This window comes from Ascaphus truei, chromosome 3, assembly GCF_040206685.1.
Source record: "Ascaphus truei isolate aAscTru1 chromosome 3, aAscTru1.hap1, whole genome shotgun sequence".
In the NCBI taxonomy this organism is placed as follows: Eukaryota; Metazoa; Chordata; class Amphibia; order Anura; family Ascaphidae; genus Ascaphus; species Ascaphus truei.
Genome location: NC_134485.1, coordinates 287783369 through 287798777, shown reverse-complemented (window position 1 = coordinate 287798777; position 15409 = coordinate 287783369). Strand labels below are relative to the sequence as shown.

At 45.2% G+C, this 15409-nt stretch overlaps 1 protein-coding gene across 1 annotated transcript; it reads right to left on the bottom strand.

Moving 5' to 3' along the window:
* Positions 1–5466: 5466 nt before the first annotated feature.
* LOC142490726 (uncharacterized) lies at positions 5467–15095 on the bottom strand. The gene is made up of 4 exons (XM_075593142.1): positions 14852–15095; positions 13623–13720; positions 9037–9885; positions 5467–5814 (listed from the first exon to the last, which is right to left on the bottom strand). Exons 1-4 carry the CDS (start codon positions 15093–15095, stop codon positions 5467–5469), a joined length of 1539 nt encoding a protein of 512 aa, XP_075449257.1.
* Between the last annotated feature and the right edge of the window lie 314 nt (positions 15096–15409).

The window sequence follows — 15409 nt, the reverse complement described above, 5'->3', positions numbered from 1 at the left end:
GTGTGCTGTGTGTGTGCAGTGTGCTGTGAGTGTGTGCTGAGTGTGTGCAGTGTGCTGTGAGTGTATGCAGTGTGCTGTGAGTGTGTGCAGTGTGCTTTGAGTGTATGCAGTGTTCTGTGAATGTATGCAGTGTGCTGTGAGTGTGCTATGAGTGTATGCAGTGTGGTGTGCTGTGTGTCAGTGTGTGTGTGTGTGTGTGTGTGAGTGTGTGTGTGCAGTGTGCTGTGTGTGTGTGCAGTGTGCTGTGAGTGTATGCAGTGTGCTGTGAGTGTGCAGTGTGCAGTGTGCTGTGAGTGTGCAGTGTGCAGTGTGCTGTGATTGTGTGCAGTGTGCTGTGAGTGTGTGCAGTGTGCTGTGAGTGTATGCAGTGTGCTGTGAGTGTATTTAGTGTGCAGTGAGTGTGTGCAGTGTGCTGTGAGTGTGTGCAGTGTGCTGTGAGTGTGTGCTGTGAGTGTGTGCAGTGTGCAGTGTGCAGTGTGCAGTGAGTGTGTGCAGTGTGTGTGCAAAAAAAAAATACTTAAATTATTTTTTATTTTTTATTTTAAATTCGGGGTCCACGCTCAAACCGCGTTATAGCGGATTGTGCTATAACGGGGTTGAGCTGTGTATATATATATATATATATATACATATACATATATATACACACACACACACACACACACACACACACACACACACACACACACACACACACACACACACACACACAGCTGAACCCCATTATAACGCAGTGCTCGGGGCCATAGAATGAGACCGCGTTATAACCGTTTCAAAAGGTGTCTCCAGTATACTGTGGTGATTTCCAGACCCATCAAATGAAACTGTGACTGCGGATCTGATGAGACATCCAGCTGGTGGTGAATTTATTCACAAATTGCCGAATTTTTATTTACCCGTGTGAGTGAGATTCCTTCCCCCTCCCTCATCTTTCCCATAAATACATGTGGGTTTTCTGTACGTAAAAAGAAATAGTGCGGGTTTTCTGTACGTGTAGCACCATAAATACATGTACCTTTTTACGCTATGGGGCGTGCGCTCTCATATATATATATATATATATACTCCATGGTGGTGTGGGGAGATTTCAGGACAGGTTTTCAGGGTGGTTCATCTCGGTGTACAGCGCCTTCAGCCAGCGAGAATCCTGAGATGACCAGGATGGTCCATGCTGACACTTTTTAGTGACCCATACAGTGATCCACACATATGGATGGTTCCATGGTTCTTTATTGCAAACACAGCAGAAGTCACAGCTTTAAATCCCTGACAGGAAACCTCCAAGGCTTTTAGACTCATGTAGGCCCCTTCTTGATCCCCTCCTGTATCTCCTCCTGAGATACAGGGTAGATGTTTCCCTCTCCACAGGGGCAGGGAAGAGACACTGACTTCCGTGTGAATGTCAATATATACCCAGGGGATGGGCTTGTAACCAGGAAGCATAACAGGCAGGTCTGATACTGATAGGCATCACATTAACTGCATGTGACCCAACCAGTATCCTCTCCCGGGTGACACTCTCTGGTTGTTGTTAGGCCTGCCCCTGGATACAGTAACTATGCATCAAGGCTGCAATAATAAGCTAGGCCTTCATGAGAGAATGTAACTCTTCACAGTGCCTGTACCTACCAGGACTTATACTGTGAGGGCCCAAAGGAAGAATAGTGTCCGGAGGCTATGCTATACATATATTCTCCTTTCCTTCACAGACATACTCATAGTCCCTCATGGTCATTTTTGATAAACATGACATGACCACCTTTCGACTCAAAGTTCTCTTCTTTATCACAATGTATAAAAAAAATCTGACTAAAGGACGTTACACTTTTAAAGTTCGGAACAGACTCATGCTGTGTTTCGTCATTCTTTATGTGGCAAGCAGAGCAACAGTCAGAGAGCAAGAGCTAGATCAGTGTTTAATATTTGTCTTCTAGAAGTAAAAACAGGGAGAACTTGAAGTTGTGGCCTTATCAAAGATCGCGGTGACAATCTTAGTTACACCAGTGTACTATAACACTGCTTGCAGTGCCGCCAACAGAAATCATGAGGCCCAGGACAAATGAAAGGAGCAGCCCCCCCACCCCCCAAACCCATAGCACACCTACCACGAAAAAATATTTTAAGCGCTGCAACCTTTACTTAACTGTTTTCTTATTGTAATATGTAAAACAACATTACAATCTGTTTATTTTTATATTTTCAACAAAAGACAGATGACTGTCTGTCCGGGTGACTGACTGCTTGGGTGGGTAGGTGACTGCCTGGGTGGGTGACTGACTGCCTGGGTAACTGACTGCCTGGGTGGGTGACTGACTGACTGGGTGGGTGGGTGACTAACTGCCTGAGTTGGTGACTGAGTGACTGGGTTGACTTGGGTGACTGAGTGACTGGGTGGGTGACTTGGGTGACTTGGGTGACTGAGTGACTGACTGGGTGGGTGGGTGACTGAGTGGGTGGTTGGGTGAATTGAGTGACTGGGTGGGTGACTGAGTGGGTTACTGAGTGACTGAGTGGGTGGGTGACTGAGAGACTGGGTGGGTGAGTGAGTGACTGGGTGGGTAGGTGGGTGACTGAGTGAGTGATTGAGTGGGTGGGTTACTGAGTGACTGGGTGGGTGACTGAGTGACTGAGTGGGTGGGTGACTGAGTGACTTGCTAGGTGGGTGACTGGGTGACTGAGTGACTGGGTGGGTGACTGAGTGAGTGACTTGGTGGGTGACTAAATGACTGGGTGACTTGGTGGGTAACTGTGAGCGGGGAGAGTGGGCCCACAGGCAGCAGGCCGGACACCCTGCTTTCCCTCGGCTCTGCGCATGCGCACAGAGATCGCCGGCATTTTTTTTCTGGCTTGTTTTATTTTTATAAAACGGGCACGTCCGCGCAGGGGACCTGGGCGGCCTGGCCCCCTGCCTCACGGGGCCCGGGACGCCAAAACCGGCAGACCCCTCTGCTGGCGGGCCTGCCTGCATGTGTTTCATGCTGATAGCCTAAGCATTGTTTTAAAGGAAGAGTAGTAACACCTTCTGTGTTTTAATATACCTAGGTCATTAATGTAGTCAATGACACATCACTAAAGCAGTTGTAGATTATTAAGAAAAGCTTTAATTAATGTTAACTGAATACAATCTCAATTTAAACCCAGAAGAATACATAATAACTTAAATTAACTAAAGTATGCATTATTCTGTGTTTTAGCAGCTTTCATGCAGAACTGTGTGGTATCGCTATGGCTCTAAATAAATCCTTATTCCAATTCTCATTTTACAGTACAAATGTAACATGAGCTGAACTGAATGCTGCCATAAAGATAAACAACAGATACTTAAAACCACTTCAATGTAAATGAACATCTGGTTGCTAATACTCAGATAAAATTAGCTACGAAGATATCAAGTGGGAAAATTAGCAACAATGATTGTCCATTATTACACTTTTCAATAAGGTTTTTTTTCCATTTCACCTTAACTGTGAACTGCATAAACTAAATTCTGTATACGGATACATCCTACTGACTGAGTAGTTTACAATATCTTGTTATTAGGTCCTTAAGCTGCGTCCCTAGAGGGGGGAGCCGCGCTCCTCCGCGCTGACGCTGAGGCTCGTCTGCACAATCAGGAGCGATTGCATGAACAGCAGATGAGCCAGTGTGCGAGATCGGGAGGCGGGGGGGGGAAGCGGGGTACTGATGTCACTGGGCCATTAGCCCGCAAAGCGCCAACGTTGAAGCTGCTTCGCTCTGATTGGAGGTTTTCAGCCGAGAGCGCGCTCAGAAACAGGTTCTGCTGTCGGCTGAAAATCCCTGCTCCTCAGAACGCCTGTGGACGCCCGCGGGAGCCCCCTCTCAAGACATCCTCATTGAGGATGACGGGGCTCATCGCGGAGCGTCCGCACGGATCAGCTCTGACTGTCCTTCTATGGACTCAGCCTTGGAAGCTTAATTACTCGTCATATAGGGTATGGCTGATCAAAAAGAACAATAATAACTTTAATATAATTGACAAATTTTAATCATATTGCCTTGTTTTTATTGCATATGAAAATCCTCACCATTAGGAGTTAAATACGTTCAAGGCTACAGCAAAAGAAAATGCAAAAATGTATTATATTTACCGATTACTGGTGTAATGTGACTTCACTTGTGAAATGTTGTTATTTGTAAATAAAGTCTTGAAAAAGAAAATGGTTACAATAGAGCATGTTCTCAGTTTATTGAATGAGAAGTGCATCCTAGCGACCTGGTCAAATCTTATAGCTGATCCTGATCTACAGTCATCAGTATTTTTCTTTCTATAAAACAACTGGTGACACTTTTATTGGATCAGCATTCTCAACACGTGGCATTTCTCTTCAGAGCCAGTACGGTTAATAGAATGCTGCTTCTATATGGGATAATAATCATCATTTATTTTTTTAAGTAAAAGCACGCCACCACTTAAGGGACCACTGCAAAGCTTTACAGTCACAACAACTAAAATTATACGCAATTATTTTGCTCCACAGGAAAAGCCAGAAATAAGTCTAACACCATGCTAGAAACAGTAGAAAAGTCGATAGCAATGATAGCAAGTTTCAGACCTCTGAAGCTGTACATGAGAAGGCCCACCCAACCAGCGTAGGGAGCAGTACCCTTGACACAGAGAGGCGGACCCTCCCTGAGGACCTCAGATCATAGCCAGTATCCCTCCGAGGCATCAAAAGAGACTGAAGACCTTGCAGAACCTTGGCTTTACAAGGTTTTAAAGGCCATAACAGCCATCTTGAACCGAACATGGAAGATCACTGGAAGCCAGCGCAGATCACGCACGATAAGAGTGATATGCTCAAAGCAAGAAACACGTCTCAGCATCCGAGCAGCAGGGTTCTGTGCAAGCTTGAACCTTGTGTCGGGCATACCATTATTCTTGCATATAAGGCATTCACAAAGTCCAACCGCATCGACACAAAGGCACGGACTCAAAGTTAGTGGACGCAAACTCCGAAGAAGCCCCAGATAAAAAAATCCAGTCTTAACAACTGAGGCCGCGTGAAATCACATGTTGAGACTCTGGTCAAAGATGATGCAGAGGTTACAAGCATGGAACATGGGAAGTGGCTGTACCCCATTGATTAGGGGCAGCTCGCAAAACCTCTACTCAGGCATCTTGCTGAAACTATAATTATTACTTCTGTCTTGTCAGGATTGAGTTTCAGCCAATTCATCTCCATCTATGCCACCACCTCATCTATGCAAACTGTCAATGTAACAACAGCTGTCCAAGGGCTGCCCTGGAAATAAACATAGATCTGGGTGTCATCATACTGGTGGCACTTCAGACCATGCTTCAGGATGATATTGCCCTGGCGGTATTACATGCACGTTGAACAGGAGCAGTGACAGCACCGACCCTTGAGGGACCCCAAACAGGACAGGACCCACTGATGACAAATAGGACACCATAGCCACTTGCTGGGTCTGACTCTGCAGAAATTAGGCAACCCATTGTAATGTGGTCCCATCGATATTAGCCAAGTCCCTCAGGTGGTGCAACGCAACCCTATGATCAATCGTGTCGAAGGCCGCTGTGAGGTCCAACATGACAAGGTCAGAAATACAGCCCTTGTCCTTGGCCATCAATAAACCATCTACCATGCATTCTAAGGCTGGCTCAGTTCCATAACAGTCTCTAAAGCCAGACTGTGTGTGATCAAAGAAGCCAACCCTTTCCAGACAATCTTCCAGCTGGGTGAAAACAAACTTCTCCAACACTTTCCCTACTATTGGATGGTTGGAGATTGGACAATAGTTGGCGAGAACATTAACACCTAGACCCACTTTCTTCAACAGGGGACACATCAGTGCCTTTTTTAAGGCCAAAGGCACCTTCCTCACTGAGGGAGATCTATTGATGATCTACATAAACCATGGAGCAAGTACATCACTGGTCTCTTCCAGGAGCCATGATGGACAGGAATCCAAGTCACAAGTAGTCATTTTTACCCCAGCCATGATTGAGAGGAAATCCGGGATTGAGATGATGCTGAGCTCTTCCAAGACAAGTTTTGCCTGTGGGATGAGTCGGGCCATGGGATCTATTGGGTGATGATTAGCGGCACGGATTTAGTGATCTTATCATCAAAGAATCAATGAAATTCAACACATCGCTCCTGAGTTGGACAAACCACGATGGAGGAGTAGTCTAGATAAACCAGGCTGCTCAATATCCTGAAGAGGTCTGCTGGACAATTCCTTGTGGAGTCAATCCTCAGGGCAACATAGGCTTTTCTCACTCTGAGCCTGCCAAAGGTCCAAGAAGTCATGAGAATACCATGGCACATTTATGGATCTGTGAGCAAGCACTCTATGAAGAGGGGCAGTTTTGTACATGGCTGCATGGAGAGGCAAGTTCTTTCCAACACAGACAGAGACATTGTTGTCTGGAAAAAATGAGGACAAATCGGCCCCAAGGGCAGCCCTAAACCTAATGGGCTCAAGCAGCCTCCTAGGCGGTACCCAAGCTGCCTCGAGACCACTAATCTGTTTAAGGGGTAGCGGGGGCCTTCAATCTGAGCCTAGTTTATCCTATGATCTGTCCATAGGGGTAAGGAAAACTTCTCCTCCCCAACTGATACCCCCTGTGCGAAGATCAAGTCGAGCGTATGACCATGCGCATACGCACTTTTAACGGTCATGCCTTGAAAGTTGCAGCCGGCTTAAGATGCTTTGGAAAAAGGGTTAAACTTAATTACCCTTTTTCAAGAGAATATATAGGTATTGCACTGTGTATTTTTGTCACATTGGAAGTAGCTTGTTTTTAAACACTGACAAGACGGTAACAATGGTATTTGGGACCAAGACTAAATTTGTAAAGCTTCCAGTGACTGAGCTCCTGATTAGAACCAACGCTAACACCACCCTAACACCTGTCACTAGTTTTAAATACCTGGGCTTATGGTTTGACTCCCACTTAACATTCGGGATGCACATTGATACCCTGACAACCAAGACCTATGCCAAACTAGGGGTACTTTACAGGAACAAATCCTCCCTAAGTCTCCTGGTCAGAAAGCGTATTGCACAGCAGATGCTAATGCCAATGATTGACTATGGAGACATAGTATATGGCTCGGCTCCTCAAACCCACCTTAGCAAACTTGACACCCTCTACAATTCAATTTGTCGTTTTGTTCTCCAATGCAACTACAACACACATCACTGCGAAATGCTCAAAGAACTAGATTGGTCATCACTAGAGTCTAGGCGCAAAGTTCACCTTTCCTGTCTCACCCTCAAATACTTTCTGGGCAAGCTACCCAGCTACCTGAACAAGCTCCTCACCCCTACCTAATGCAGTACCTATCACCTGAGATCAGACTCCAAAAGACTATTCATGGTCCCAAGACTCAACAAAGTATCCGGACGTTCCTCCTTCTCCTTCCGTGCACCCCAAAACTGGAACAACCTACCAGAGACTCTCATATCCACCACCAGCTTAAGTTCTTTCAAATCTAAGGCTGTCTCACACTTTAATCTGGTCTGTAACTGTTTCATACGCTCATAATATATATTTTCTTTAACTGTGCATGCAATGTCTTGTATATAATGTATACCTTGTTCATTTATGTAACTGTATTTGTAACCATGTATTATTTTGTTTTACTCTGTGCCCAGGACATACTTGAAAACGAGAGGTAACTCTCAATGTATTACTTCCTGGTAAAATATTTTATAAATAAATAAATAAATAAATAAGCTTTGGGCATCTTTGTTTTTTTTTTTTGTTGTAACCTTTATAATTCTACCAGTCCCTTATAACTGTTCCCTTTGAAATGTTCCCACTTGAAATGTTGTGCTAACCCCTATGACTCCCCCTATATGGTAACACAATTACGGACAAATACATAACAAAAACACAGAAGTATGTTGATAAAAATGTGTGGAGTCATGTTTGTACTTATTGTATGTATTGTATTGTATGTCTTTATTTATATAGCACCATTAATGTACATAGCGCTTCACAGTAGTAATGCACGTGGTAATCAAATAAATAACAGATCATATAAATAACAGATCACGGGAATAAGTGCTTCAGACATAAAAGTAACATTAAGGAAGAGGAATCCCTGCTCCGAGGAGCTTACAGTCTAATTGGTAGGTAGGGAGAACGTACAGAAACAGTAGGAGGGAGTTCTGGTAAGTGCGTCTGCAGGGGGCTAAGCTTTATATCATGTGTCCAGTATTATCCACAGTGCTATTCATATGCTTGTTTATCAAGTGTGTCTTACGGTGGGTCTTAAAGGTGGATAGAGAGGGTGCTAGTCGGGTACTGAGGGGAAGGGCATTCCAGGGGTGCGGGGCAGTCAGTGAAAAAGGTTTAAGGCGGGAGAGGGCTTTAGATACAAAGGGGGTAGAAAGAAGACATCCTTGAGAAGAACGCAAGAGTCGGGATGGTGCATAACGAGAAATTAGGGCTGAGATGTAAGGAGGGGCAGAAGAGTGTAAAGCTTTAAAAGTGAGGAGAAGAATGGAGTGTGAGATGTGGGATTTGATGGGAAGCCAGGAGAGGGATTTCAGGAGGTGAGACGCGGAGACAGATTTAGGAAGGGGCAGAACGATTCTGGCAGCAACGTTAAGGATAGATTGTAGGGGAGACAGGTGAGAGGGAGGAAGGCCGGACAGCAGGAGGTTACAGTAATCAAGACGGGAGAGAATGAGGGCCTGAGTCAGAGTTTTAGCAGTCGAGCAACAGAGGAACGGGCATATCTTAGTGACATTGCGGAGGAAAAAGCGACAGGTTTTAGAAACGTTTTGAATGTGAGAGGAGAATGTGAGAGGAGAATGTGAGAGGAGAATGTGAGAGGAGTCTAGTGTGACCCCTATGCAGAGTGCTTGGGCTACTGGGTGAATGATCGTAGTTCCAATAGTAATGTGGAAGGAGGTAGTAGGGCCAGATTTGGGAGGAAGTATGAGGAGTTCTATTTTTGCCATGTTGAGTTTAAGGCGGCGGAGGGCCATCCAGGATGATATAGCAGAGAGACATTCAGAAACTTTGGTTTGTACAGCAGGTGTAAGGTCGGGTGTTGAAAAGTAAATTTGTGTGTCGTCAGCGTAGAGGTGATATTTAAACCCAAGAGATGTTATTAGGTCACCTAGAGAGAGTGTGTATAGAGAAAAAAGAAGAGGTCCCAGGACAGAGCCCTGGGGTACCCCCACAGAGAGATCAATAGAGGAGGTGGTGTTAGTAGTAGAGACACTGAAAGTACGATGGGAGAGGTAAGATGAGATCCAGGATAGAGCTTTGTTCCGAATACCAAGAGTATGGAGAATGTGAAGGAGAAGAGGGTGGTCCACGGTGTCAAATGCTGCGAAGAGGTCAAGTAATATGAGCAGAGTGTAATGACCTCTGTATTTGGCAGCATGGAGGTCATCAGTTATTTTAGTGAGGGCTGTTTCCGTAGAGTGAGCAGTGCAGAAGCCAGATTTTAGAGGGTCTAGGAGAGAATAGGTGTTGAGAAAATGAAGCAAGCGAGAGAATACAAGACTTTCAAGGAGTTTAGAGGCAAAAGGCAGGAGGGAGACAGGTCGATAGTTAGAAGGACAGGTAGGGTCAAGCTTGCTGTTTTTGAGTAATGGTATAACTGTTGCATGTTTGAAGGAGGAGGGAAAGGTACCAGAGTAGAGGGAGGAGTTAAAAATGTGTGTGAGCGTAGGGATTATAGTAGGACCAAGAGGTTTTAGGAGATGGGAGGGAATGGGGTCAAGAGAGCAAGTGGTAGAGGGAGAAGAGGAGATCAACAGTGACACATCCTCCTCTGAGACAGTGGAAAAAGAGTCAAGGAAGGCAGGAGGAGAGTTAGGAAGAGGTGTAGTATGGGAGGAAGAAACAGACGGGATGTTCTGACGTATGGACTTTATTTATTTTTTTCTTATTAATAAACCACACTTGAAAATGTGTCATACTGTATGATACTATGATATGATATGATAATTCACAATATGTCAAATAAACAAAATCTAATCAATAACTTTGAGTTAGAGACAGGAACTGACTTACGTACACTAACTATTGTACATTCTACACTTTTATCACTATAACACATATTTATAGCTATAAACTCCTTAAAGGCATATATAGTTGTTTATGACCAGATCTTATTGTTGTAAACTAATACTCTGCCTCAATAAGTGTAACCTACTAGTACTAGTGATGTGTAGCTGAAAGGATTTGGCATACAGTACAGATACTGGCATAATAATGTTTTTAGTTGGGTAGCATAATACATTTATGGAACAGTCTCACGGGAGGTCCTCATCAGACAGTGTAAACATCTATAACATTTATGGTCTATATTGCTACATTGCTATTATGCAGTAGTACTGCTATTTGAAATTAATAGCTTGCTAGTGAATAATAAGGATGTTGGTGTTGCACCAGAATAAGGTTAAGACTATTTTTTTTTTATTGCATTTGAATAATATTTCATGTTTTATATCTGTTTTAAATGGTGATTGTAGACGCACACTCTTTTGGCACCAAATTCTAATTGGGCAAATAATTTTCTTTTCTTTATTTCTTTTTGTTAATGATTATTTTTGATGTGGGATATCACTTTTTGAGTTTAGAAAACACTTTTTGGCATTGCCCCGAAAGTGTGCCATTGAACAGATAGCATTGTGACATTGTGGGAACATGATATCTTCCAAACTGTTACAGCCAACCTGTGCATCTGGGAAGAGGTCTTTGTTGTAGTCAGAAGCATTTGAATTTGGCTAAGATGTGATGGACACATAGCCCTATGATTGCTGCAGTACTGATTATAGGCATACCCTGCATTAACGTACGCAATGTGTCCAGAGCATGTATGTAAAGCGAAAATGTACTTAAAGTGAAGCACTACCTTTTTCCACATATCGATGCATGTACTGTACTGCAATCATCATATACGTGCATAACTGATGTAAATAACGCATTTGTAACAGGCTCTATAGTCTCCCCGCTTGCACACAGCTTCGGTACAGGTAGGGAGCCGGTATTGCTGTTCAGGACGTGCTGACAGGCGCATGCGCATGCTGCTGTTTGCCTATTGGGCGATATGTCCTTACTCGCGAATGTACTTAAAGTGAGTGTCCTTAAACCGGGGTATGCTTGTACTTGAAATCTCTTGAGCCCCAAACACCTGTTTCACAGCAATGTTGGCACTCAAAGTTTTAAGATCTCAGTAAATAAAGTACAATTGGTAAGGCAACACAGAGCTGGTACAGTGCACCCTAGAAAGCGGATTATTCTGCCTAACAGAGCTTGGTGAGTTGTCTCTCCACTAAAGGTCTAATACTCTGGTTTGAGGTTTTGCTTACGATTGTATTCGTTATATTAATGTATACTGTTGGAAGAAATTATCTTGAGTTGTTTGCTCACTGTACTATTGTATCCCGCCCAGGACACACATACCCCTTCACCTTACCATTAAATAAAGAGACCGAATAAATTGAATTGGTGGTAATGGCCACAGCATTTTTTATGAATAAACTCAAAAGACAAATATATAAACATAATTGTCCCTTACCTTCCAGCAATAAGCAATAACAGAATAACCTTAGTAAAAAAAACTCTGCCTCCCAGCCAAGAGCATAACTATTAAACCCATAAACTAATTCATAACCGTCATGCGCCAATTGACCTATGCTATAAGGACCATATGTTTTTTATTAACAATATGTAGCCCCGACCTGCGTTTACCTCCTGGTCCGGGCGCGTCAAGGGGGGGAGTCTGCCAGGAGACGTCGGGTGCCACCGGGATGGCAGGTGGACCTGGCACAGGAGCCCGAGACTGCGGACAGTTAAGAGAGCGCTCCAGTGCTTGGAGCTCCGCAGCGACCATATTTGAAAGTCACGCATGCACAATAGATGTCCCGCGCATGTTCAGGGCATAGGGAGTGCGGCAGCCAGTGATTAGGCTTGCAAAGGGACTACAAGTCCCAGCATGCTCTAGGGCATGCACCATGTGGCGAAGCACAGCCAATAGGGCTGCAGCAAAGTAGGCAGAGATAGAAAGGATACATTTGGCGCGCTCAGCTGGACCACGCCAGTTGGGGCCAGGACACAGAAGGATAAGGTAGGTTCTGGGTGTCAGTGACTAGGCCCAGTTTACCCCTTAGGTCCCAGATAGGCCCCACTCACATTTAGATTGTGGCTGCATCAGGGAAAAGCCTCCAGCTGGGGACATTTCCCCAGTAGCCTGATAGTAATAGGCATCAGAGAAGGCGCCGTGCGGTGAATTGCGGACCAGATCTTCACTGTATTATCAGTGACTCAACGGTGAGACCCTCTAGCGGGAGTTCACCCCATGAAGAGGCGGATGACGACGTCGCTGGATCAGCAGATCCCTGTTTATTATTCAGCAGCACCCGGGCACCGGAGTACCCGGGCAGATACCTCACCTAAGTGCACCAACATTTCATGGGGTAGCGCTACTCCATACACTTTTGGTTGGGCCAGACATTGAGGAAGGACATCATGGTATTGTGTCTAGCACCCAATGCACTTTGGGGGGACACTCATCCAGAGGTACTGGCACTGTGTGCTCATTTGCATGTCATTTCCCAGAATCCCTTGCTGCAGTGGAAGTACTGTGTGCTGGGTGATAATGGTGAAAGACAGGGTTGCAGACCTGTCTAAGACATGCAAATGAACATACAGTAACATTTACAGTTGCTATATGCTTTACTGTGGAGGGGTTTGTCACTTTTTTTACCCACCATAACCTTAATAAGTGTGGTGAATACCTACTCTTAATCTCAAACCAGCAGAGTCAGCAACCAACCTCACACTGATGATACCCATCAAGGTTGAAACATTTCTGTGAGTGGGTTTACTGGCTTTGCATCTTACCCCAGCCTTTGCTTAAAAGCTGTGTTTAAAGCAGCATGCATTGGCTTAAGGGTGGCTCTGTAATAGGAGCTTGAGATAAAAGGTGGCACTGTGTGCTCATTTGCATGTCATTTCCCAGAATCCCTTGCTGCAGTGGAAGTGCTGTGTGCTGGGTGATAATGGTGAAAGACAGGGTTGCAGACCTGCCTAAGACATGCAAACGAACAAATATTTACAGTTGAGATATATATATATATCTGGTATGTGGTATACCTGTGTGGTACAGGCTGCTGTGACGTATGTTCAGTAAAATCCGTTATTATATACCTGCGTGTGTAATTACTGTTAATATTGGTTCCTGTGAGGGGCTCATCACACTACGCTGGGATCCCTCGCAGGTGGAGGCGCTGCACCAAGGCAAACAAGTGACAGGCCAAGCTACCAGTGGCGGAGGTTCATGCCTTCTGGTAGCCAAACAGGTAACAGCAGCACTGGTTGTTCCTTTAGTATGGGGAAAAGGGGCTACAAATTAATACATATTTAAATAAATCCCAAATTAGAACATTCATTGTCAAAAGCAAAAACATTTTCTTTTAAGAAAACACAGTAACTAGGTTGGACTTGAGACCCCTAGACTTTAACCGAAAAGGATTATGGGTAAGAAGTGAGACTGTTTGTTTTTAAACTGCTCCAGTGTGAATCAGCAATGGATGAGTTACTGCTTCAGCGATACAAGAGGCAGGAAGCAGGAGGAACAATTACATTACAGAACAGTTACATAGACTCGTGTGCTGTTATCTTTGAAATGAAACACAGATACTCCTCCCACACACACGGGCCTTGAAGAGGACTGGATAATATTATGGCTGGACAGTTCTAGAACAAAGAAGCTAGGGTGGGGCGTTAGCAGGCTCTGAGCGTGCTGTGAGTGATTTAGTCAAACTGATTTGGAAAAAGGTGTAAGTATTGCAGCGTGTGTGCAGGTTCCTTGTCTTAACCAGCGAGTAGCATTCACGACTGTTTTGTCCTGCACACAAAAGGTAAACCTGGCTATTTACTTGTATTGACGCTGTTGCTCGATAATAAACATTTTTTTCTCTTGGGAAAAACATCTTTGTGTCAGACTCACATTTTTAGAATCTACCGTATTGGCCTTATTGATAGGCGATATTTTTGAAAATAAAGTTAAATTGAAAAAAACATCGCTTTATAATCCAGCTGCTACTAAAATTAGAGGCTCGACTTATTTTGCCCTATAACCGAGCAAATACAGCATCACCAACCATCTCGTCTTTTTACTGCAACTGCATGAATAAATATTATTATCTTTGTAGCCAGGTCCCCCTCTGGCTCCCCAATTCCCCTGTTTCCCCTTCATTCCTCCGCGGCTGTGGGAGGGATGTTGTGGGTGGCGACGGGTTTGCTGGTGGCTCCTTTTGCAGGGCGCCGCGAAGTTGCCAGTGCGCAGGCGCATTGCGAGGGTCGCGCGTGTGCAGTAGAGCTGCGGCAGCCATTTCAGGGTTGCGCAGGCACAGGTTAGGCAGCGCACGAGGCAGTCCATATAGAGAGGCTCCGCGGGGACTACAAGCCCCATAGAGCTTAGGGATTGGAGTATCACCTGACACCTGGGAGTCAATAGCGCGGCCGGATACCCTGCTAGAGAGAGAGATACTTTTGGCGCGCTCAGGAAGAAGAGGCAGTCGGAGCTGGGACACAGACAGGGGAGGAGGTATGTGTGCAGGGATCTGTGACCCTCTGCACTAGGCCAGATTTCCCCCTAGGCCCCTGTTAGGCCCCGATTCATAAGTGTAGATTGTGGCTGCTATAGCGACAGCCCTTAGTTAGGGACCCTGCCCCATTAGCTATTTGAGTAGTTAGGGACACAGCTGCTAAGCAAGCCATCCCTGATAATTGTGCTCTGGGATCAGACCACACTGGAAGACACAGAGACTATCATCACGGTGGGACACTCCAGCGGGACACCACCCCACGCAGAGGTGGACTCGCCACGGATGACATCGCTGGATCGGCGGATCATCATCTGTTGTCCCGTCAGCATGTCCGAGTGCTGGACCACCCGGCAGGTACCTTTTCCAGCAAGTGCACCAACCACTACTACACTTTCCATAGTGGGCCGCGCGGTCTCACATATTGGGGGTTGGGAGTGGGACTCTTGGGACACGGTGTGGGCTACATGGTGGTGGATCACGGCTGTGCGGGGCTGAAGTGTAGTTGTACCATTAGTAATCATTATAGAGCTGTTAAGATATGTTGCCAAGTAAAGGTATTGTTATTTTACTCTGTGTGCGTTAGTATTGTTAATTGGTCCTGCGAGGGGCTCCTCCCACTACGCTGGGATATCTCTCAGGTGGAGGCGCTGCACCGATCTCATTATTATTGCACCTCAGGCTCTCCGTGGCAGAGGCTCAGGCTCCTTGTGAGCCAACAGGTAAAGGCAGCACCAGTAGTCATCTTGTTTAGGGGGAAACAGGGCTACATCTTCTATAGTGGAGAAGGGCGGGAACTGCAAAAAAGGTTTGAAACTGCTGTACAGCCCCCCCTTTT

What these genes read in the sequence shown, in the direction of transcription:
- LOC142490726 (XM_075593142.1), bottom strand. Translation starts at nt 15,095, where the DNA reads ATGATTACTAATGGTACAACTACACTTCAGCCCCGCACAGCCGTGATC. An exon ending in ATCCAGCGATGTCATCCGTG is followed by an intron (nt 13,721 to 14,851) that starts GCGAGTCCACCT and finishes TCTTTGTTCTAG; the next exon opens with AACTGTCCAGCCATAATATT. An exon ending in ATAACAGCACACGAGTCTAT is followed by an intron (nt 9,886 to 13,622) that starts GTAACTGTTCTG and finishes AAATAAATAAAG; the next exon opens with TCCATACGTCAGAACATCCC.